Source organism: Oreochromis aureus, linkage group 14 (assembly GCF_013358895.1).
Source record: "Oreochromis aureus strain Israel breed Guangdong linkage group 14, ZZ_aureus, whole genome shotgun sequence".
NCBI classification, from domain to species: Eukaryota; Metazoa; Chordata; class Actinopteri; order Cichliformes; family Cichlidae; genus Oreochromis; species Oreochromis aureus.
Genome location: NC_052955.1, coordinates 35612733 through 35635833, shown reverse-complemented (window position 1 = coordinate 35635833; position 23101 = coordinate 35612733). Strand labels below are relative to the sequence as shown.

The 23101-nt window shown below is 40.5% G+C and overlaps 1 protein-coding gene across 1 annotated transcript in view; it reads left to right on the top strand.

Annotated features, from left to right (window-relative positions):
* lrrc75a (leucine rich repeat containing 75A) overlaps positions 1-16234 on the top strand; it is an 84733-nt gene extending 68499 nt beyond the window's left edge. The window contains exons 4-5 of the mRNA XM_031744132.2: positions 14772-15045; positions 15615-16234. Coding sequence (XP_031599992.1) covers positions 14772-15045; positions 15615-16214 — 874 coding nt within the window. The 3' untranslated portion in view covers positions 16215-16234. The remainder of the gene's footprint in view (positions 1-14771; positions 15046-15614) is intronic.
* Positions 16235-23101: the final 6867 nt, after the last annotated feature.

Below are 23101 nucleotides of genomic sequence, written 5' to 3'. Positions count from 1 at the left end.
CACCACAACAGAAAAAATGTTTACTGCCAAACACCTAGTGCTCATAATCAAAATTTTAAAATGACAATCTACTGTCATGACTTAGTGGAGTTGTGGTGTTAAGTTTCTGGCCTGCAGCCTTGACTGGATTCAGGCAGGCTGCAAACACTATGCAACTATATATGAAAGGGATTGTTGTAGCATCTCATTTTTGGCAACGTACTCTTGTTAGCTGAAGAAATTGCAATCATAATGTTTCTCAGAAAGACACAAATTCTACTAGTACAAATTGCACACTTTCAGAATGTGTTAGACTTAGAGCATTAAAGTCACAGTAGTAAAACTAGCATCTGGATACTTACTGCACTGCAGTCATAAGATAAGATAAGATAAGATGGCCTTTATTAGTCCCACAGGTGGGAAATTTGTTTTGTTACAGCAAAAGTGCAAAGTTATGTAGCAGAAATTAGAAAACACTGGAATGCAATAAAATAAAATAAAATAAAATAAAATACTATGTACAATAGAATAAAATAGAATAGAATAATATATACAATAGAATAAAATAGAAATACAAATACTATATACAACTGAGTAGGAAAATACAAAAACACAACTTCGTCAGAAGAAGAATTGCACATATAGCAGTCTTATTGCACATGTGTGGGTTTGTGTGTTTGATCAGCTGCAAAAGTCTTTATTGTAGAGTCTGACAGCAGTGGGGAGGAAAGACCTGCGAAATCTCTCCGTCCCACACCGTGGGTGCCGCAGTCTCCCACTGAAGGAGCTGCTCAGTGCCTTCACAGTCTCATGCATGGGGTGGGAGATGTTGTCCATCAGGGATGACAGCTTAGCCACCATTCTCCTGTCACTCACCACCTCCACTGGGTCCAGAAGGCCTCCCAGAACAGAGCTGGCCCTTCAGATCAGCCTGTTCAGTCTCTTCCTGTCCCCAGCAGAGATGCTGCCTCCCCAGCAGACCACACCATAAAAAATGGCTGAGGCCACCACAGAGTCATATGGACTGTGCAGATCCCACAGTGTTTTAGAAGCAGCTAGTCATAAAACTTTACCTGCCAAGACACTGACTAGTTACAGTAACCAGCGTGTAAAAAACTTTCTGTATGCCAACCAATTGAACGCAGACCTGAGTCTCTTTCTGTCTTGTCTCCCTTGTGTCCTTTGTTGTGTTTTTTTCCATATGGCTCGTTTGGTTTTCATGATGTTGGAAGGGAAATAATGAGGTCTTGCAGAGGTTTTGCTTGACCACAGCACTTTTTGCCATGGAAACACACACTAACCTGCCTGCCTGCACACACACACACACACACACACACACACAAACACACAAACCCACAACCTCAGACAGTAGCACGCCTTGTACCTTGTCTTGCCATCTATTTTTCTCAGTCTTCTCCTTTCTGTCCGTCTGTCTCTGTACCGGTCTCTCTGCCAGCCGTGTGTCTGCCGCCTGCTGACTGGCTGGGTGTCACTGCCCTGCCAACAGATTTATTGGCTGCCTCCCACCTGAGCTCTGACAGCCAGCCCAGAGAGAAGCTGAGTGTTGACTCAGGTTGTCTGTGCCTTGCCCTGCTCTTTCTGGACTCTATATTTCCTTCGTCTGCTTCACCTCACCAGGAGGCAAAACCAGGCAGAGAGAGCGTTACCACTGCATATATTTAGATTTCTGTATGTCAGGGGAGATGTAAAAAATTAAGAAAGCTTCACTCATTGTTCAGCCAATCTGAACAAGTGTCAGAAGTGTAGAAATGGGTGCCACACAACCAATGGCAATGCAGCGAGAGCAGGAGATCCAGTAGAAAAGGTGATTCAGGCTAATTTTAATGATGTGCTCTCAAAAGCGGCCAGATGGCGTCATGAACCAAAACTCTTACATCCCGGCACCTTCTTGTTGTTTCAGAAAAGAAAAGAGCCAAAGGGTCTGTCCACTCTCATCTGCAAAGCACATACTGGTGGAAACATGATCAGCCCAGTCAGATAAAGCATTGTGGTGACGCCAGGAAATTCAAATGTAACCTTTGCTGTTTGTGTCTGAGAAGTAAAGCCGACAGCTGAACAGTGACATAAAGCCTCAGCAGTCACACTATAAATGCATTGGGATTCAATTCAATTCAATTCAATTTTTTTTATATAGCGCCAAATCACAACAAAAGTCGCCTCAAGGCGCTTTATATTGTACAGTAGATAGCACAATAATAAATACAGAGAAAACCCAACAATCATATGACCCCTATGAGCAAGCACTTTGGCGACAGTGGGAAGGAAAAACTCCCTTTAACAGGAAGAAACCTCCGGCAGAACCAGGCTCAGGGAGGCGGCCATCTGCTGAGACCGGTTGGGGTGAGAGAAGAAAAACAGGATAAAGACATGCTGTGGAAGAGAGACAGAGATTAATAACAGATATGATTCGATGCAGAGAGGTCTATTAACACATAGTGAGTGAGAAAGGTGACTGGAAGGAAAAACTCAATGCATCATGGGAATCCCCGGCAGCCTCACGTCTATTGCAGCATAACTAAGGGAGGATTCAGGGTCACCTGGTCCAGCCCTAACTATATGCTTTAGCAAAAGGAAAGTTTTAAGCCTAATCTTGAAAGTAGAGATAGTGTCTGTCTCCCGAATCCAAACTGGAAGCTGGTTCCACAGAAGAGGGGCCTGAAAACTGAAGGCTCTGCCTCCCATTCTACTTTTAAATACTCTAGGAACAACAAGTAAGCCTGCAGAGCGAGAGCGGCGTGCTCTAATGGGGTGATATGGTACTACAAGGTCATTAAGATAAGATGGGGCCTGATTATTTAAGACCTTGTATGTGAGGAGCAGGATTTTGAATTCAATTCTGGATTTAACAGGAAGCCAATGAAGGAAGCCAAAACAGGAGAAATATGCTCTCTCATTCTAGTCCCTGTCAGTACCCTTGCTGCAGCATTTTGGATCAGCTGAAGGCTTTTCAGTGAGTTTTAGGACATCCTGATAATAAAGAATTACAGTAGTCCAACCTGGAAGTAATAAATGCATGAACTAGTTTTTCAGCATCACTCTGAGACAGGATATTTCTAATTTTAGAGATGTTGCGCAAATGGAAGAAAGCAGTCTTACATATTTGTTTAATATGTGCATTGAAGGACATGTCCTGGTCAAAAATGACTCAAGGTTCCTCACAGCATTACTGGAGGCCAAGGTAATGCCATCCAGAGTAAGAATCTGGTTAGATACCATATTTCTAAGATTTTCAGGGCCGAGTACAATAACCTCAGTTTTATCTGAATTAAGAAGCAGAAAGTTAGCGGCCATCCAGGTCTTTATGTCTTTAAGACATTCCTGCAGTTTAACTAATTGGTGTGTGTTACCTGGCTTCATGGATAGATAGAGCTGCGTGTCATCTGCATAGCAGTGAAAATTTATGCTATGTCTTCTAATGATGCTGCCTAGGGGAAGCATGTATAATGTAAATAGAATTGGTCCTAGCACTGAACCCTGTGGAACACCATAATTGACCTTAGTGGGTGAAGAGGACTCTCCATTTACTTGAACAAATTGGAGTCTATTAGATAGATATGATACAAACCACTGCAGTGCAGTACCTGTAATACCTACAGCATGTTCTAATCGCTCTAATAGGATATTATGGTCAACAGTATCGAACGCAGCACTGAGGTCTAGCAGGACAAGCACAGAGATGAGTCCACTGTCAGAGGCCATAAGAAGATCATTTGTAACCTTCACTAAAGCTGTTTCTGTGCTGTGATGAGCTCTGAAACCTGACTGAAACGCTTCAAATAAGCCATTCCTCTGCAGATGATCTGTTAGCTGTTTGACAACTACTCTTTCAAGGATTTTTGATATGAAAGGAAGGTTGGAGATTGGCCTATAATTAGCTAAGACAGCTGGGTCTAGAGATGGCTTTTTAAGTAAAGGTTTAACTACAGCCACCTTGAAGGCCTGTGGTACATAGCCGATTATTAGAGATAGGTTGATCATATTTAAGATCGAAGAATTAATTAATGGCAGGACTTCTTTGAGCAGTTTTGTAGGAATGGGGTCTAAAAGACACGTTGATGGTTTGGAGGAATTAATTATTGAAGTTAACTCAGAAAGATCAATTGGAGAAAAAGAGTTTAACTTAACATCGATGGTACTAAAAGTAGCTGTAGATAATATTACATCTGTGGGATGATTATTGGTAATTTTTCTCTAATGATAAAAATTTTTTGTGTGAAGAAGTGCATGAAGTCATTACTAGTTAACGTTAAAGGGATTGTTGGCTCAGTAGAGCTCTGACTTTTGTCAGCCTGGCTACAGTGCTGAAGAGAAACCTGGGGTTGTTCTTATTTTCTTCAATCAGTGACGAATAGTAAGATGTTCTGGCTTTGCGGAGGGCTTTCTTATAAAGTAGCAAACTATTTCTCCAGGCTAAATGATGATCCTCTAAATTTGTGACACGCCATTTCCTCTCCAGCTTACCTCTCCGGCTGAATATGCATACTTAAGTACACTGGAATCAGATAAAGCGGGACTAAGGCTTTGCTTTTTTCTTCTGCAGCCCTGTCCTCCTCCACGATACAACACTGTCATCTGTTTGTGACTCATATTTATTCGCAGTGGACCAATGACCTCTTGTAGCTGTGTGAATAATGGTATTACCCACTGAGCCCCACCACTGCCCGGCACAGATAAAGACACTTTGTACAGAGCTGCTCTCAGTTGATCTCAGTGTATTTTCTAGATGCATGACTGAATCGAAACTATCTGCTGCAGTCACTGTTTGTTCTGGACATTATTAGACTAAAAAAATCTTTCCAATCTTTGATTATATCAAACTTTTTTTTTTCTATAACAGTGAAAATTGATTAGAGCTCAGAGTATCTAGCTCTTAAAGATGCAGTAATCAGCAGCTGGCCATGAGAGGCCACAAAAACATACTTTGTATGTATTTGCAGTTGTTGGTGCCCTTTAGTTGCTTGTTGTTTAGTTGCTATGTGGAAAAATTGTCTGTCAAGCCTATTGCCCATTCTGCTGACCTATCCTCTGTAGAGAAAGGGCAATTTTCTAAGGCATATAGGACCTGTGACCAATAGGTGTCGAGAGGCAATTATTCTTATTTAGTTTATAATTGGCTAATTTTCAAAGCTACTTTTCCTCAGATCACACTGTAGCTAGGGGCTATCCTTGGAGACAGTGGGTCGGAAGCAGGGTACACCCTGGACTGGTTGCCAGTCTATTTCCCAAACTTCTCAATCAGATGTCCTATTGGACTGGATCATAATTATTCATTTAGCATAACTGTGAATTTATTTTATTACATCTAAAAAATAACTAAGAACTGAGGCTTTAAAATGATTCACCAGAGTGCAGACTTCATCGTTAGACTCCAAAACACAGTGGAATAAACGTGGAAAGTAACAAATGTGCTTCAGTAAACTACAATGAATTCATAGTTAAGTTAGGTCTTAGTTAAGTAAATATAAATGTTGTGGTTTTGCTGCTCACAAAACAAATTTAAAGTTTAAAAAAGCTGCTACTTTTGAAAAATTGAATGGGTATGGTTTTGTGATTTTCGTAGACAGAACAGCTGTTTAACTGAGAACATTTGCAGTTTCAACATGCTGATTACGTCCAGATTCACATATGAAAGAAAATGAAACAGAAAATTCCAAATAGTTTCTGATTATACTGCAAGTCAGCTTTCAAAGTAATTTGCAAAATGCAAATACCCCATAAAGTGCCTTATTACAGTCTAAACCGTTTCATGGTGTCAGGGCCTTTGAATGGACCACATCGACAAGTCGAAGCAACAGAGATGTTGGGGTGGATGGATGGGTCAACAGCACTAACCAAACACTTGTGAAAAATATTGGCTCTGTTTTTCCAGCTACTAGTTGCTGTTAATTCATAAATGGTCCATAGAATCCTTTAAAAAAAAAAAGACATTCACTTCATAAAAATATAAATATAAATGTAAATATAACATTGGATATCGGTGAAAGAATCCAAGGAAGCTGAGAGCTTTACATGAGTCACCAGGTGTTTGTGATTCACCTACTTGAACAAATACACCAGGGAGATACGCGAGTGCGTCACCTGAACAAGATGGAAAAACAGACATCACACTGTTTCATGAGAAACTGATGATCAGCCACAATATTAACACCAGTGACATGTGAATAACACCCATGATCATGTTGAAACACAGCGATCTGCTGGGAAACTGAAGGCTTTGATTTGACACCTAGCGCCCACCTAAACATCACTGCAAAGCAAAACTCCCATGGGTCCTGCGGCAGCTCAGAGCTGTTTTGGCAAACCTGCACAGCATCAGGTAGGTGGTTTTAGGGTTTTGTCTAATAATACATACTTACCCAGCTCACTTCTCTCTGGTTGAAATCATCCTAATCAGTGTAATCAGATGCTGTAGTGATTACTTGGAAAGTGATTCTGCATAAATGCGGCTCCTGATGGAGAATGATTGGATACAACTAGAGACCCAGGCAGCTGGAGAGGAGTCAGTGACGTCTCTTGAAATGTCTCACAAAAACGGATCACAAAGGTTCTCTCTGCTCGATTGTGAGGTAACAGCAGAACTCAGAACTTCTATGCCTCATTCTACAGGAGCCAAAGAAGAGGGTTTGTGATCGTCACCTTCTCTGTCACAGCACAGAGCACACACACGAGCTGACTGGGTGATAAATGATCTGTGAGGCTGACAGACACACAGGCAGGTAGAGCAGAAAAAAAGGTCAGGATTTGAATCTGTATTAAGAACATTGTCTAATATACTATACATCCCAGCCTCCCCTGCTGGGTTTATATATATTTCCTGTCTGAATAGGATGCCACGGCTTTACCTAGTTTCACCTTGTGAGTCTTTTTTGGGAAACAAGTGGGTGGTTTCAGATCTTTCAGCGGAAGTGATCACGCAGAGAAGACTGTGTGATCACTACGGAGATTTATATGTGGCTGGACAGATCGTATCGAGAGATGCAGTCAGACAGAGACAGACACGAAGAGGATGGTGCAGGGATGGAGGTGAAACGCAGCCCCACAGTGACGTACTGAAGATGCGCTGGGACAAAACTGGCACTTTCTGAGATGCGATATGAAATTCAGGCAATGATGAGGCTCCTGTTTTGGGGGGGTTTTCCATACAGACAACACATCAGGGGAAAAGTGGAGAAGTAGCATACAGTGTTATAATTAGTCCGATGACCTGTGTAACCTCCATCAGCATGGGAACGTTGGGCCTGTTGGCCTCCAAATATGATCATGTATAATAGATTAGATTATAACATATTATAATATAATATTCATTTTCAGTTAGGCCATACGGGGTCACATCCAGCTCATACTCAAGAATGACAGTGTGTTCAAAGCAAATAGCACCCCACAGAGCTATAAGAAGAATTAAAAGTACTGTAAATGAATAATATTTTAAAGCTTTTAAAATTAACTAAAACTGTCAACATAATGTGAAGAAACAACTGACATGAAGTTGTCATTTATGTCAGAAACATCTATGTGATGCGCTGCAGAGATATTAACTACATTTTAAAACAGGTCTGGACTGTAATTTCTTTGTAATACTGATTTGCACCACAAGAAGGTGTAGTGAGTCAGTGTAGTGACCAGGCTGCGCCAAGTCTAAGAAAAGGAGGAAAAGGCTGGTGTCTGCAGTAGGAGTGATGGACGGGGGGCTTAATGATGCACTTCAGTAATGGGACTGTACTCTTGACTCTGACAAACCTGCAGTCCATGTACCATACCACCACCTAATCCAACATGCATGTGTTTAGACACACCACAGGAAGGTTAAACACAAAGCTTCTTGCTGCTAGGCAACAGTGCTAGCCAATGAACCACCCCAGTGTCAGACTTCATGTTGTTGTTTCATATTATGATTGTGGGTGAAATTTAAATTTAGCTCAATAGTGTGGGTGTTTGCACATTTGCCCAACAAGGGAAGGATCACTGGTGCGATTCCAGGGGGAGACAAAAAGCTTAGAAGTTGCATCAGGAAGGGTGACTGTTAAAAAAAACAAACTGTCAAATTAAGACATGTGGTGCTTCCAGCTGTGGTGACCCCTTTCAAGTAAAGGAGCAGCTGAAAGAACCGTTTAGCTAACTGTGTTTACAGTAAGGATATTTAAAGGCTCATATTGTGAGTTCAAGCCAAATAATTCTATTACTGTCAGTAATTTTTATTGTTATCTCAATGTGACTGACATACTATGACAAGGGCCATAAAAGTGTTATTAATATAACTACTACATTATTTTACTTGTTTTCACATTTTGTACACTCTTTTTGAAAGAAAGGAAAAAGAAAAGAAAAGAAACTCACAATGAGATTTCCAAAGCAGACTGTAGGTATGTTTTCCTAGTCCAACTTTGGCTCTTTTTACTTTCTGTGCACTTTGCTCTCTTTTTCCGCACTCCCAACTAGTCATGTGGGTGGCTGCCCCTGCCTAATCCAGGTTCTGCTGGTGGGGTCTCCTTGTGAACAAGTTCTTCCTCCCCACACTCACCAGCTCTCTGTTCATAGAGGAACATGACCTTGTTGGTGTTTTATCAACAAGCACCTTGAGATTAAATGATTTAAATTACATTTGTTAATATAGGTCTTTGTAATGTGCTCCACTGGTATTCTGATAAACAAAACAACAGTAACTGTCTGTGACCCTCTAATGTAATATTTCCAAAGCAGTACTGTCAAAAGTCTACATTTCTGGTATATATGCCTCAAATGACCTACTCCACCATCTTCCTGTTTGTTTTTCATCTGGGGGAGAGGGGATCTCAGCTAGATCTGGGGGGGGTGTCTTTTTCTCTAAAGCGTGGGATTCTGATCTGAAGCCAAATGTATCATGAGCTCTCTCAGCTTCTTATCTGTTTTGGGGGGTTTTCGTACACTACAAGGCTTGCCTGTTCTATTTATTATTTTAAACTGGGGAGGGCGGCAAACCATGGGAAAGTAGTCCAGAAACATTTGTCCAAGCTGATGACACATCAGACGGAGGGCTATGATTGAAGATAGCCCTCAGGCTGATAAGTGTATAAATGTGCTTTTCTACAATTGTGTGTGTGTGTTTGTCTGTTTCCTGTTCAGGGCAGAAAAACAGTCCGCACAGATAGAGCTGGGCTGGGGTGGAGCAGTGAGGATGGGAGGAGATTATGAGCTCTAACAATTAGATCAACGGTTTCAAACCACCTGTAATGGAGAGCTGAGGGCATCGCTGCACCAGCTGTGTTAACTAATTAGCACACTTTCACTTAGAAAGGAGGAAATGGGCTGCTGCGTTGAGCTGGGTTGCCGCACAAACCTCTAGGGCCAATGTGGGAGGAAGTCTGATACCCAGATTGTGAGTGGTGGCCACAATAGCCTGGAGGTGTTTTTCCACCCCATTTGCATTATTTCTAAGTTTGTTTCCTGTAAGGAATTATAAAGTACATATGTAAGTAGCTAGAGGTGGACTATTTTTCTCTCACTGTCAACAAACGGTGTGAGAAAATACAATTATTTGTACTTGCGTGCGCCGTTATACAGGCTACTGCAATCCTAGGCCTTTCCATTAACTCAGGGGTCCTCAATCCCAGTCCGCGAGGGCCGGTGTCCCTGCAGGTTTTAGATCTCACCCTGGGTCAACACACCTGAATCACATGATTAGTTCATTACCAGGCCTCTGGAGAACTTCAAGACATGTTGGCCGTTTCTCAATATGCGTACTTGTGCGTGCGCATTTCTCTCGTACTGCGTGATACGTCATCAGTCGGAGACCAAGTACTGTTCCAATTGGCACGCATCAAACCGAGAACGCGAAAAGTCCCGGATGTGTTCTCGCTCCGCCCGCTTTATCGAGCATGCATCGGTGGTGACTTGTGTGGACTTGGTACAGCTAAATATCCCAGAATGCATTTCGTCTGAAACTCAGACAAAGGCCGTTTCTCAATTCTCAAGTACGTGAGTACGTACTCGCGTTCTCGGCGAGTCTGTACTCCCGTGCGTTCTCGGCCAGTACGTACTCGCCGAGAATGCGAGTACGTACTCGTTTCTGAGAATTGAGAAACGGCAGTTGAGAAGGTAATTTATCCATTTAAATCAGCTGTGATGGATCAAGGACACATCTAAAACCTGCAGGGACACCGGCCCTCGTGGACTGGGATTGGGGACCCCTGCATTAATTCTTTTCCAAAGAAATGTTTTGGGTTTTTTTATGGCCAAGCTGCCCAGTTATATTAATTGTTGTACAAACCACATTTGGTGATATGCATTACCATTTTTATTTTTCTTCCATCAGAGAGACCACCACCGTACTCAAGTGATTTACTTGACTCTTATTTTGACCAATTAAAAGTCATTGCTAGCCAGTTACAACAGTCCAGCTCTACACCCATGCCAGCAATCGGTATCAGTATAATGAGCTGTTTCTGTGCAAGTGGAAATCTGAGTGAAACTTTGCACCTCGCTGTGATGTCGCCAACATTATTGAATCTTTAATATCACTAATTCACATTTGATTGGTGATTATATAACTTATTAAGACTGCCATTTTCTAAAACCGCTCCTATGGGTTTTAGCAAAGGTTACTCACACAAGTACCAGCATCAATGTTAGGGACTATTTGCAGCAGTGGATTAATACGTATACCAGAATATGGTGGCTTGATTTAAACAGACTCCAGTGGCTGGGCTTCTGTGTCAGGATTTAGCTGCTGCTAAAACAACCTTTTTCTACATTTAGTTTGCTAGACTGCTAAAGTGTTGTACAATCCTACAATTTTCTTTTGTTCACATTTGACCTTGTTACATCTCAAGGTCAAATGTGAACAAAAGAAAATTGTAGGAAAAGAAATTGAGGAAATTGCAGTGACATGCTAAGATCCCCTAAGATGTCAGGCTGCATACTTCTTCAGGGAATTCATCAAATACCATCCCAGAAAGGCATGTCCATTACAAATAAAGAGAAAGGATGTGAAAGGGGCAGAAACCAGACGAGAGCTATCCAGGCTGTTAACATGCTGTCTGTCACATCAAGGCCAGAGGCTGAAATTGCAGCCGCACACTGTCGATTGGAGAACACAGCATGCTGCTAGTCTATTTGCATTTTCATTGGAATTTGTCCAGTTTGTCTCACCGCAACACATTTCCAGTGTTCAGTCATGTCGGTGTTTGTGAGCTATCAGTGATCTGCTTGTTGTTTTGCTGCATAGCTGCTTCCACATCACTCACTTGAATGTTGTGCTACTTCTTGCTGCTGCTGCTTTCAGCATGTCATTCACGCCAGCATCCACCTGAAGGATCTGATTGATTCTAGTTTTCCCTTTACAAGGATCTTACTGTCTTTGCTCTACATTCCTTGTGAGGCAAGAATTTTCCCAAGTGACAAAGTTCAAGCCTGTAGACCTGTGCAAGGCTAGAGAAGTGATAGGATTCATTTTTAAGAAAAAAATGCCAAAAATTCTCAAGTTCTGGCTTGTTAAACTTAAATATAAGCTGCTTTAGACATTCAGCGCCTTTAGAACATAAAGGGATTTTTTTGTTTTAGCTGTATAAATTAGGGCTGAAAATATTTTCAATCCCGTAATACCAATATCCAAGAAGGTCAGGACTAAAACGTATGTTGTATAATGTACATTTAAAAAGAAATGTAACTTGCAGTTCATTCAAACTGTTTGTTTCGACTGAATGTACAAAGACATGAGGAAACAAAATCGTCCTATCATTTTGTTTTGGTGCTTATTTTGAATTTTAAGTCAGCAACACATTTCAAAAAAGCACTTGGCAACAGTGGGACAGAAAACCCCCTTTTTAAACAGGAAAAACTGCAGACTGCCATTGGTTGGAGACAGACTTACTACTAGGCTAACTTATTTGGAAATTATTGGCTTTTGTTTGGTTTGTTACACTTTGCACAGGTCATCGTTAAGACTTCCAGTCATTTTATAATATGCCCAGTGTCCCAAGATTACCTCTTACACATGATAGTGTCACGGCTAGCAGGGCAAGCCGTATGGAATTTAATGAAGGACCCAAGATGCAGGCAGCTTTCAGATGTGATTTTTATTAGGGAGGTGAAATAAACAGAAACGCAGCAGGCATGAAACAGAACCTGAGGATAACCTAAACTGGAGAAAACTAACAGCAACAGACCTGAAATGGAGCTGCAGGGAGTCTAAGGGAAACCACACAGGAAAACACAGGGAGATACACAGACAAACCAACACGAGAAAATACAGGGCTTAAATACACACAGGGCAATCAGAGAATGGGAGACAGGAGGGAGACATGGCTTGGATTAATTGGACATAACAAGACAAGGGGAAGCGAAACTAGAAACACTGACAAGAGAAACGGACCTTCAAAATAAAACAGGAAACACACCGACAAAACTCGCAACACGCAAACTTAACACAGACTGGGGAGACAGAACATAGGAACTTGAAACGTGGAACAGATGAGCACAGAGGACACAAAACACTAGGGATAATCACAAACAACCCAAAATAAACAAAACCACAGAATATTAATACATTTAAAACATAAACACAGAGTCAGACTGCGGACCATGACAGATAGACAAAAACTCTCACAGTCACTGGAACATCTCTTGGACAGCTAAACAGAAATAGACCTCACATCCAGAGTATAAAAAACCAGAGTTTCAGGGACACGGAGGCAGAAAGTGGATATTTAAGAGAAGCAAACAAAACTAAACGGGAGAAGCACAAACCCATCAAGAGGCACTTAAATATACTATACTAACACTGTACAAAAGCAAGGATGTCAAACTCATTTTACTTCATGGGCCGCATACTTTGACCTTAAGTGGGCTGGATAAGTGAAACTCCCCTTTCTGTCAGTGAAAAGAAGTCTAACTACACATTTAATAGCTGTGATTTAGACTCTTAGAGCTTAAAGTGTAAGAAATAAATGTGTAAAATCTGAAGGTATGAATGTCCTGTAATTGTAAAATGGAAAATGTATTTTAATGACAGAGTATTTCATCTTCTTTTTTTTTTTCTTTTTTTTACTTAAACCCACAGAGTAAAAAAGCAGGAATGTCATTTATTGTTTATCTATTACTTTTTTAGTCTTTATTGTGATGTAAAACTTATGAGTATATTGTTAAAAGTCTCAAATTTATGCCTTTATGGCTTCCTTTACGTTTTCGCTCAGTGGGTCAGATTGGAGTCTTTGTTAGGACTGACATTAAGGGCCAACGCAGAAAATCATGTCATAGCATACTGATGCTAATTAAAAGAGCTGTGTCTTGCTATATATGTATGGCCTTCATTGGCCTCGGGTTGTATATGTGACAGATATGACCTTTTTAGAGCAAGACCCCCTGATGAAAACCCCAGCGATAGGATGCTGGTTCTGCTGACCCCACCATCACTGTGACAAAGACAGATGAACACATCACCCCAATACCAGAGACAGACAGCAGGTTCCCCTCCCCCACACAAATCAAACTAAAAATACATTCTGGCGACAGAAGACTTTCTGGAATGTATGGGATAGTGAGGAAAACATTTTTGGAGGTCTAAATTTGACCCACTGCTTTGCTTTAGGCTGCTCTGCCTCTGATACCTCTCATGTCCCTCTGGTATGTGAGTAGATAAGCATACTCAGCTGTTGATGATAACAATTAAATCTCACAGCTACTTGTTTCTCAGAAAACGTTTGGCAGGCTTTGTGCTGCTCAGAGCTGAAGGTCTCATGTTCCATCGATGTAAACACTCGTGGCACAAAGTTTTGGCTGTGGCACCACCATAGTGGCTGGTAGAAGCAGATTTACCTCCAGTGGGTTAATCCTCAATTAAATATCCTCCTTTGTGTGTGTTCAAGAACGTCACAACGTGTGTGTGTTATTTGCGAGCGATAATTGGTGCTGGCTGTCGGCTCCGGTCGGCATTGTAAGTATTGTTTTCACTTGCAAGATGGCAAAATGAAACTTCTGATTAGTATTCTTCTTTCCTTTTCACCCAACCCCAGATGAATTCTTTGTGCTCCGTTCATTATGTAATTCTCGACCAGGCAACCCGCTGGGTTTATTTTTAGCTGCATCCGTGCAGTTGGAGAGTATAAAGCTTTGGGTGTTTTGCTGCTCAATGGCAATTTTTTTAATTCAGCGCACTTCAGTTTCTTAAGCCTTAAATCCCCTTAGTGTGTCTGTCTCTCTGCTTGTGTGCCCCCAGAGATCCCTTTAACCCCAGCCTGCTCTTTCTGTAGTTTCCATTAGCTTCCAATGTACAATGTGTACTTGACCTTATGCAGTGTGGCCATATTGTTTTCTAGTTTTGAAGCTTATTTCAGACATCTGAGACAGACAAGTATGAGTGCCTGGTTGGATCTTATTAAGTAGCCATGATACAACTTATCATGACTGAATATTAAATACAATTTTCTCTGTCAGGGAATGCACAAGGACTTATTAGTGTCACTGATAGTTTTGGCCTTATGTTACTTTACATTTAAATCTAATGGGTTCCACACAGTGAGCTGAACAGACTTTAAATCAGGCAGAAAGAGATTAGAAGTGGAGAAAGAGAAATTTGGGGTGTTTTTTTTTTTTATAGGACCCCCCATTCCATTCAATTATTTGTAAATGTTTCAGTGTAAACATTCTAAATGTTTTCTGTGCCCTATTGTGAATAAAGTATGGACACATGAGATTTGCAAATCATTAATTAACCATTTCATTATTTACATTTTGCAAAGCATCCAAAGTTTTTTGGAGTTCATAACTGACACAAAGCATCATTTTCTGTCTGTCTCCAGTCTGAAGGCAGTGCTGTCAGCCCCTCCATCCAGCGGGGCGTTGGATCTTTCCGGCATCCCTCTGACAGCTCGGGACATGGAGCGTCTGTGTGTGCACCTGCAGCGCTACGCGTCTACTCTGATCAGCCTGGAGCTGGGCTTCACTGAGCTCACAGACGAGGCTTTCCTCCTGCTGCTCCCCACACTGGCCTCTCTGCCACACCTGGAGACGCTGGCATTGAACGGAAACAGGCTGACCAGAGCAATTCTGAAGGAGCTGACAGACGCCCTGAAGGTCAGAAAGTTAGATATCAATGTTTTCATACAGTGCTTTTACTATTTTATATGCTCAGATCCCTCAGATGTTAGGAGTGTCTGAAGCTGCATACTATATACTTGTCATATTTGATAAAGGAAACTCTCCAGAAAAGGGGAAACTGTTGCTTAAACCAAAATAAATTTAGTTTTGAGCCTTGATAGCCCTACAATATAAAATTCAAGTCACTAATAATCCTTTTAGCAAAGTATTTTTCACTAGTGTTCAGTGCTGAAATCAGTCTCCCAGTATTTCCTGAATGATTCCAGGTTTCCACCTTAAGAACCAAGGGTTTTTATCACTTTGCTAGTGCAACTAGGTTTTTCTTTCTTCAAAACATGGGTAAATAATATCTGAGAGAAAGGGACAAATCTAGAAATATTTTCTGTGATCTAATCTGGTGTTAGTTTTTATTTTTTTCTTTCTTTGAAATTTATACTAACAGACTGACCAGTTTGAGGATTTTAGCTTGATTTGTTGCATTTATGTTGAAAATACCTATTGAACATAGTGCTTATACTGCAACATGGGAATATTTTTTTCCTCAGGATCCAGGCAGTTTCCCAAGCGTGACATGGATTGACCTGGGCAACAATGTGGACATTTTCTCCCTGCCGCAGCCCTTCCTGGTCAGCCTGAGAAAGCGCTGTCCCAAGCAAGGCAACCTGCCGACCATCCTGGAGTTTGGAGAGAGCCAGGCCAGCGACCCCCCTGAAAGGCTACGGGGGCTTGGGGAAGAGGAGGAAACAGACGACACCAACCGGACTGAGAGCATGGGCGAGCTCCGTTCGGAAGTAGAGGAAGAGCTGGATGGAGAGATGGAGATAGAGGAGATGATGGAAGAGCTGCTGGACTTTGACAGGGAGGTACAAGGGAAGGAGGACGAGGAGGAGAGCATGTGGACGGTAGGGGAGCACAGGAAAGGAGGGGCGAGGAGGAGAGAGAGGGGAGGGGATGAGGAGGAGAAGAAGGATAGGGTAGTGCAGAGAAGAGAGGAGCGCCCAAGGAGGAGGACAAGGGCAGTGATGGCAGAGTACGAGGATGACACACAGAGCTGTTCAAGCCAGTCGCAACACTCATCTGGGGCTGTGGAGCCAATGAGAGTCGAGGAAGACGAGTTTACCGACCAATCAGAACACTTTACCTGATCGGTCCCCACTGCTCGGTTTCTGTTTTACTTCCTGTGTCTACTTCTACATGGAAGGAGGCGAGAGAATTCTCTGGCTAAAAATGCTGCAGTGCTGCATAAACGTGCCACTCGATGTTCCTCCCCTGATCTGATTTGTGACCAATCAAAGCTTCAGACGCTGATGAAGTGGCTACTGAACTCAGACTGAAACTCAAGCCAATCCCCAGCAGGAAGTGTGTTTTACCTTAACTGTCTGTTGTTTAAAGTACTAATAGACCACAGATGCTATTGCATAGTATAGACTGATAAATTATATCACGTGAGGCTTTCATGTATAGAATGTTTATCTATATTCAGGTCCTTCCTCCTTGTAATCCCAGTAATACCTACATGTGCCTGTAACACGTCCCGTTACTGGTTAAAAGACAAAGTAATCAGGGCCTTTATAAGGAAATGTTTTTGCCAAAAACTACAAGTGGAACTGTGTAAAAGGCCCACGTGGGTCAAAGGCCAGCCTGATGGATCGGAAGATCTCCTTTGTAGAATCCCGTTGCTGCTTAAGAAAATGAACAGATGCACTGTGTTTTAGTGGAAGAAATGTGATGTGAAATTTGATGAAGGTGAAATTAGTAAGCTAAAAAAAAACCACCCTTATAATATCTAGAGCAATGATTGACACTGAAAGAAAAAGGTCCTGTTTCCAAGGCTATGCAAGGGAGAGCGGGTGATGATGAGCCAGCTTTTAGTTGAGTCAACCTTTAGCTAAGAGGAGTAATAACTTCAGGAAATAATATCTCGCTTGAAAACTTATCAGACATAGCTCATTCAACTAAACAAGCTATTTCATCTCAAAATGTGGGAAGTTGAGCCTAAAACAGATGATGATCCATCTGAGAAAATAGTAACAAACCATTCTTCTAACCCTACGTGTAATTATTTAGAATTAGATCTCAACTCCTGTTTATTAAATAGACATTACAGCTATTTTGTCTATAGTGCTAAAAGATGAAGATGCAACATTTAACATAAAACACCAATATAGTCAAAAATATAGTAAAAAAAAACAACAACTCTGTTTAAGATAAAATATTCCTGTGCCCCATACAGATAGTTATAAAATCACTGGTTTAATTAACACATATCTACACCAATCAAACTCTAAACACAGCATAACCGAAATAATGATCACAACTCTACTAAACTGAGGATTTGATCCATTACCTGCATCTTTATGATTGCTATTTCAGAAGTAATAGCTAAATACATAACTCTTGGTATGCAGGATGAAGTAAAGTTAATCTAATGTAAGAAAACCTCAAAACTATAATAAATTAAGCTAAATTAACTCATTTTAAAGCTTTGCTGCTGTACCTGGAAAGCTTTGACAGACAATTATTTTGTGAAAAGATCTCCTAGCTACTTCATCTACCTTGTTCTCAAAAGGAAAACTAAATTTAAGGTCACATGACTAAAGCCTACCCAATTTATCAGTGGGCAAATACTATGGCAGATATTAGCATCCACATTTATAACAGCACAAAAAGTTACTTTCAAAAGTAAAAATGATATAGAAGAATTTCTAAATTCCTATATTGCTTGGGCTATACACGTATAGGTGCTCAGATATAGGTGGAAGGCGACCTTACCTACTGGCTCATCTTATCCCTTTGTCCCCTGCAGTGGATAGAAGTGTTAACCTCATTGCCATGTGTCCCAAAGCCAAGTGCTGAAATATTTAGTAGCCTTTTTCCTCATAATCCAGGTCATGCCTCACACCACGGCGCTGTACACTAGAGTGCATCACACGCTTACAGTGCTGTGTTTGTATATAGGTCGCTGCTATGCTGTATGCTGGGTTACAACACAATATCCTTATACAGTATGTAGCTCTCACCCGGCTTGTGCTTTCCCTCCATGTGTCACTTATAATCCCTGCAAAGCTTTAATAAATAAACTGTATTTTTAGATGTACAGTATATACATACATACATATATATATATATATAAATGAATCATTTTTATCTGGCAGATTTTTTAGATTGTAGATTAGCTACTTCACAAGTACTATCACTGAATTCAAGAATTTGTATAGTTTAAGGGTCTGCAGTAGCAGTCTTCATGTATGTGAAAAACTCTTAGAGGAAGAGCTGACTCAGTTTAGTGACAGCCTGATCACTGAAGAAAGGTAAAGAATATTAAATTGGAGCAAAGTAAATGTCACCTTAAAACAGTCAAAATTGCAAACTTTTTTTTTCTCTCAGACCGTGGCCCTAGGTGCTAATACGCTCACCTTTGGAGCTGTTTATGTGTGTAGCATAGCAAATGAAGGCTTTTTGTAGTGTACTGCTTTGCAGTATCATCATAAATTAGCATAAACACAGCTGGCTCCATTAAAGAGCTATCTTGAATTACTAGCTAACAGCAGGGGGTCTGCATAATAACAGAAACCCTGCCAAAGATATAGAACTGGCTGCGCTAGTCACAAAAAAAACTCTATTGTAATTTTTTTCTTTTTTTTTCTTTGTAGAGGTGTTCAATTGAAAGGCTTTGATAAGTGATGGAGGCTAACACTGATGTTGTTATGAGACTGTGCTGAAGCTCTGATGAACAGAAAGCATGTGGACAGTAAAGCATGAAAGGAAAGGGGCTGATCACAGTTTCCAAACTAATAACCTTTGAAGCCTGTCCCTCTAAGGGGATGTAGACCTTAATGTAGACCTAATTGTTTTTCCCTAGTGTCCCTATTGCATACATACAAGTTTTAAAGATGAGGTCAGAGTATATATATGAGTAAATCCCTGACAACAGCTCATGTTTCACACTGCTTTAAACACTCAGTTTCAGAGAAATTTTTCTACTCTTGGTTCTCTATGTGTATTAGAGTGGATACCCCTTGTATGGTCATCTCAAGCACAGTTCTGATGTGAGCACAAAGGTCCCACCTTGTTGTTTAGACCTTCTATTATTATTTCAGACAAATGAACTGAGTAGCTACACCAAGACCCAGGATTTTATGGCTTAGTCACACTGGTCATTTAGTGATTGCATGGAATCTTTTTGCATTCGGTGACCAGCTGCAAGTTACTTTGATCACCAGCTGGTCTCCCAGAGACTAAGCACACAACATCCTCAACATCTGGGTAAATGATTTTGATCACAAGGTGACTGCACAGGTTGCCTGATGGGAGGCAACCTGTCTCCAAGTAATCAAAGTCCAATTCAGACTGATTGCAATCAGTCTGAGACAGACTGGCAAAGGTTGCAAATAGACATCTATTTTTTAAATACAGGAAGAGAACACATTACAAGATTACGATCTGAGTCATTCTGGACCAACTCATCTGTAGTGCATTTTGTTGCGATAAGGGACTTGACTCAGCTGGTTGCCAACTGGTAACCAGATATTACTTTGTGGTTGAACTGCTGTCCTGCAGCAACTGCATCTCTATCTGTTTCTGAATTTCTGGTTCAAACCTTTGAGGTTCTGGCTGAACTCTGAAGCTAATGTGAATTTCTGTTTAAGGTGAAGGTCTGTGTATGTAAACAGCAACAGAATTGACATTTTCACTAATCTATCACAGTTTTTTGCTGTATTATCACAAACAGACCCCATTCAGTCTCAATCTGATAACAGACTGACTCCATCTTATTGCTATTTTATCGCAGCGCTAAAACGTGCAGGTTCATGTGATTCTAACGTAAGAGTAAATGATATTTTTTTCTCATCCAAAATGTTTTAGCAGATCAATTAATACTGATACAGATGGAAAAAAAAAAGCTGTGCCAAATTTCGCCAAATGGATAGCATTTAGAGAATACCCCAATGATTTACATCTGAAACTGTGTCCAACTCAATATGAAGTCTTGATATGACCTGTGCAGCTTCCTTCTGGAAAAAAACAGAATCAAATCAGAACTGAATCAACAGCAGTTTCAACAATAAAAGATTTAGGTGTCTTATTAGAGACAAAAAAAAGAGGCTAATGTAGTCTTTAGAAGCTCATTCCCTCTGATTCTGCACCCCTAGTATTTGTATTTCTTCTTTTTAAATCTTTAGCCTTCAGACCTAACAGGTGGCGACTCGAGGGGCATCACCTGAGGACACTGTAAATTTTCACATATGCAAACCTTAGCGGTTGAAAATAGAAGCAAAAAACCGCAGTTACCACAGTTCCTGGAGTGACCACTGGTTCTAAACATAAATAAATCCCACTGCCCCCCATGTTAAACTTTACCACAGAATGAAGCATGTTTATAGCCTGGTATGGAAACATTTTGGTCTGTACAGATACTCATTTGGATCTGACTAAGGCTTAAAGTTGGTGGCTGCTAAATGTACTATAGTTGATAGCTTCCTGCTAATCATCACTTTAGCTAATTCAACTTCCTGAATTGGACCTCTTTACCATGTTTGTGCTGTTAATGTCTTTTCTGGAAGTTATTGAGTTGCTGTGTGGCGCAAAGAGTGGCATCCAAGACACAAATGCAGTTTGCCCATTATGTTAGCTACCATTAGCTGATAACTTAACTCATAACTAAACTACCACCCGCTTGTCATTCCTGGCTCTAAAAATCCGGCATAGCTAGAGCCAATGTTGAGCTAATGTTGAGGTTTCAAAATGCAGAGTGTGGAAACCAATGGGTGAAGTCACCGGTGACCATGTCCATCTTTTATATACAGTCTATGGCCTTTATTACTAAAGCCAAATAAAAAGCCCCAAGACCTGTACACAGATATAAGTGTATAAAACAAGTGCATCTTCCCTTTAATACTCACCAGGAGCTTTTACAGTAAGACAAGAAACTAATGAAAAGCATTGAAATAAGCAAATTCAGCCATTTAGCAATTTACCTCATACCATAGTGTGTTCAGCAGTAATAACATGATACTTATAGGTAACCAACATGTCACACAAGCAGCTAACTGCTCCCTTTTACTACATTAATACAACATAGCCTGTAGAAATTCCGTGGTAAATCAATGGAATCTAATTACAAAGAGAAGCATCCCTTTAATGCATCTTTACAAGGAGCTAGTATTCCATTGTCCCTGTAAAACCACTTTAACCAACAGCGCGTTAATACGAACCCTTTAAACAGAGGCAGATGTAAACCATATGTGACACTGAACTCACACTGTTGAAGTCTGTCCTTGAGAGCCACATTGAACTTATTTTAAGCAATTCTTTGTATAGAGTGTCAAATATTGATTGTTGTACAGTGAGTTCAGTTTGTGGTATGTAAACCATCCACTGGCTTTGTGTACCACTCGTGGTTTGGACTCCATTCTTGGGGTAAGAGTCTTGCTGAAGCTTGCGAATTTACATTGGCTGAAACATGTCTTTGACTGACTGCAGGAGAGGGATATGTACATCAGTTTGTCTGCTTTTATGTTAAGGTCATGGGAAATCAAAGCAAAGGGATCTCACAACTGGAATTAAGCTGATATGCTCATTTGAAGTATTTGAATATATACATATGTAAAGATTCTTCAAACTTGCTTTCTGCTTGTGTGAGAAACTCTCATATTGTTCAGCTTTACTTTCTTCAGCCCTGAGTAAGTAAACTGGTTGAAATTGTGGCCATATGTCTATAGTTTGGTGATTTTTCCTTCCCCTTCCTCTGTACAACTATCTACTCATCACCACGTGCAGAATGACCTGTCCTTTTAATGCAAACAGATTGTGGTTTTTAGCTTGTGGAGCTATAAATGTTTCCAGTGACAAGAGGATGTGAAGTCCATGCATACGTCTTGTCCAAGGACTCTTGCTGCTTTATTGTGAGCTGTAAAAAGAAACATGGAAATTTGAATTTGAAGGTATGGGTGTCTGTAGCCTTGAATCATTTATGATTCTTTCCTCAGTATCAGTTTTTCTGCCTATAGCATATACCTCTATGATATTCTCCATGTTCCATTTGTCCCAAAGTTTCTTTGTTTTCATGGCACTTTATCACGGTGATCCTTTTAAAGGAAAACTTATGCATTTCATTCAAATTTAAGATGAAATTGTCAAACCTGATTGTCTGCTGTTTTGCCATGGATCTTATCAATAAATTCTCTTAAGGGAAAAACCCTGCCTTCCTCTTACGTTTGTGTTTTCCTCATGTGTTCATGTGTTAGCTACAGCAAATATTTGCAGGACACATCATTCATACATCTGACGCTATAATACTCTAGCATATTAACATGTAGATAACTGTTATCTGTGCTTCTTAAAGTGATTTATATTATAAACAGTCATCAAATGATGTGCCAGCAGAACAACAGGAAAAACAATGGGCTTGTTATAAACTCTTTCTTGTTATCAAGTCATTAACAGCCAAGTCTTTACTAAATGGTCATGGCTTTTCTCCTGACAGATGAATTTATACATGCATATTGATAAATTCACAAAATACATGTTCTAATAACTCATTTGATATGCATCTATAATGATCCAAAAACACAGCATGGTGCAGTTGTAAAGAAATGTATTCTATCATATGTCTGGGTTAGGGTTAGCAAGTGCACTGTGGTGGATTAAAAGGTAATAAATGACACTATAATAAAATCCATTTATGTCAGCATCCCGAAATCCCGAAAAACAAAGCTAGCTTTTTGCTTCCAAGCAGCAAAAAATAGCAAAAGAGAACAGATTTATAACATTTTAAAAGTGGTCTTGAGCAATAGTTCTCCAGGTTTTCTGAAGGTCTTTCAAATTTTTCTTTGGACATTGACTGCTTTTTCACCCATTTTCTGTCCAGTCCTTGAAACTGACCATTTTCAGAGGAATGTGTTTTGTTCTTTAAGCCACTTAACATTGACCTGTAAGTCATGCATAAAGAAAGCACCTGACTCTAAGAATGAACTAGTACAGTGGCTACACCTTATTTGTTCTAATTTCTTTAGTTGACCCAATGAAAAAA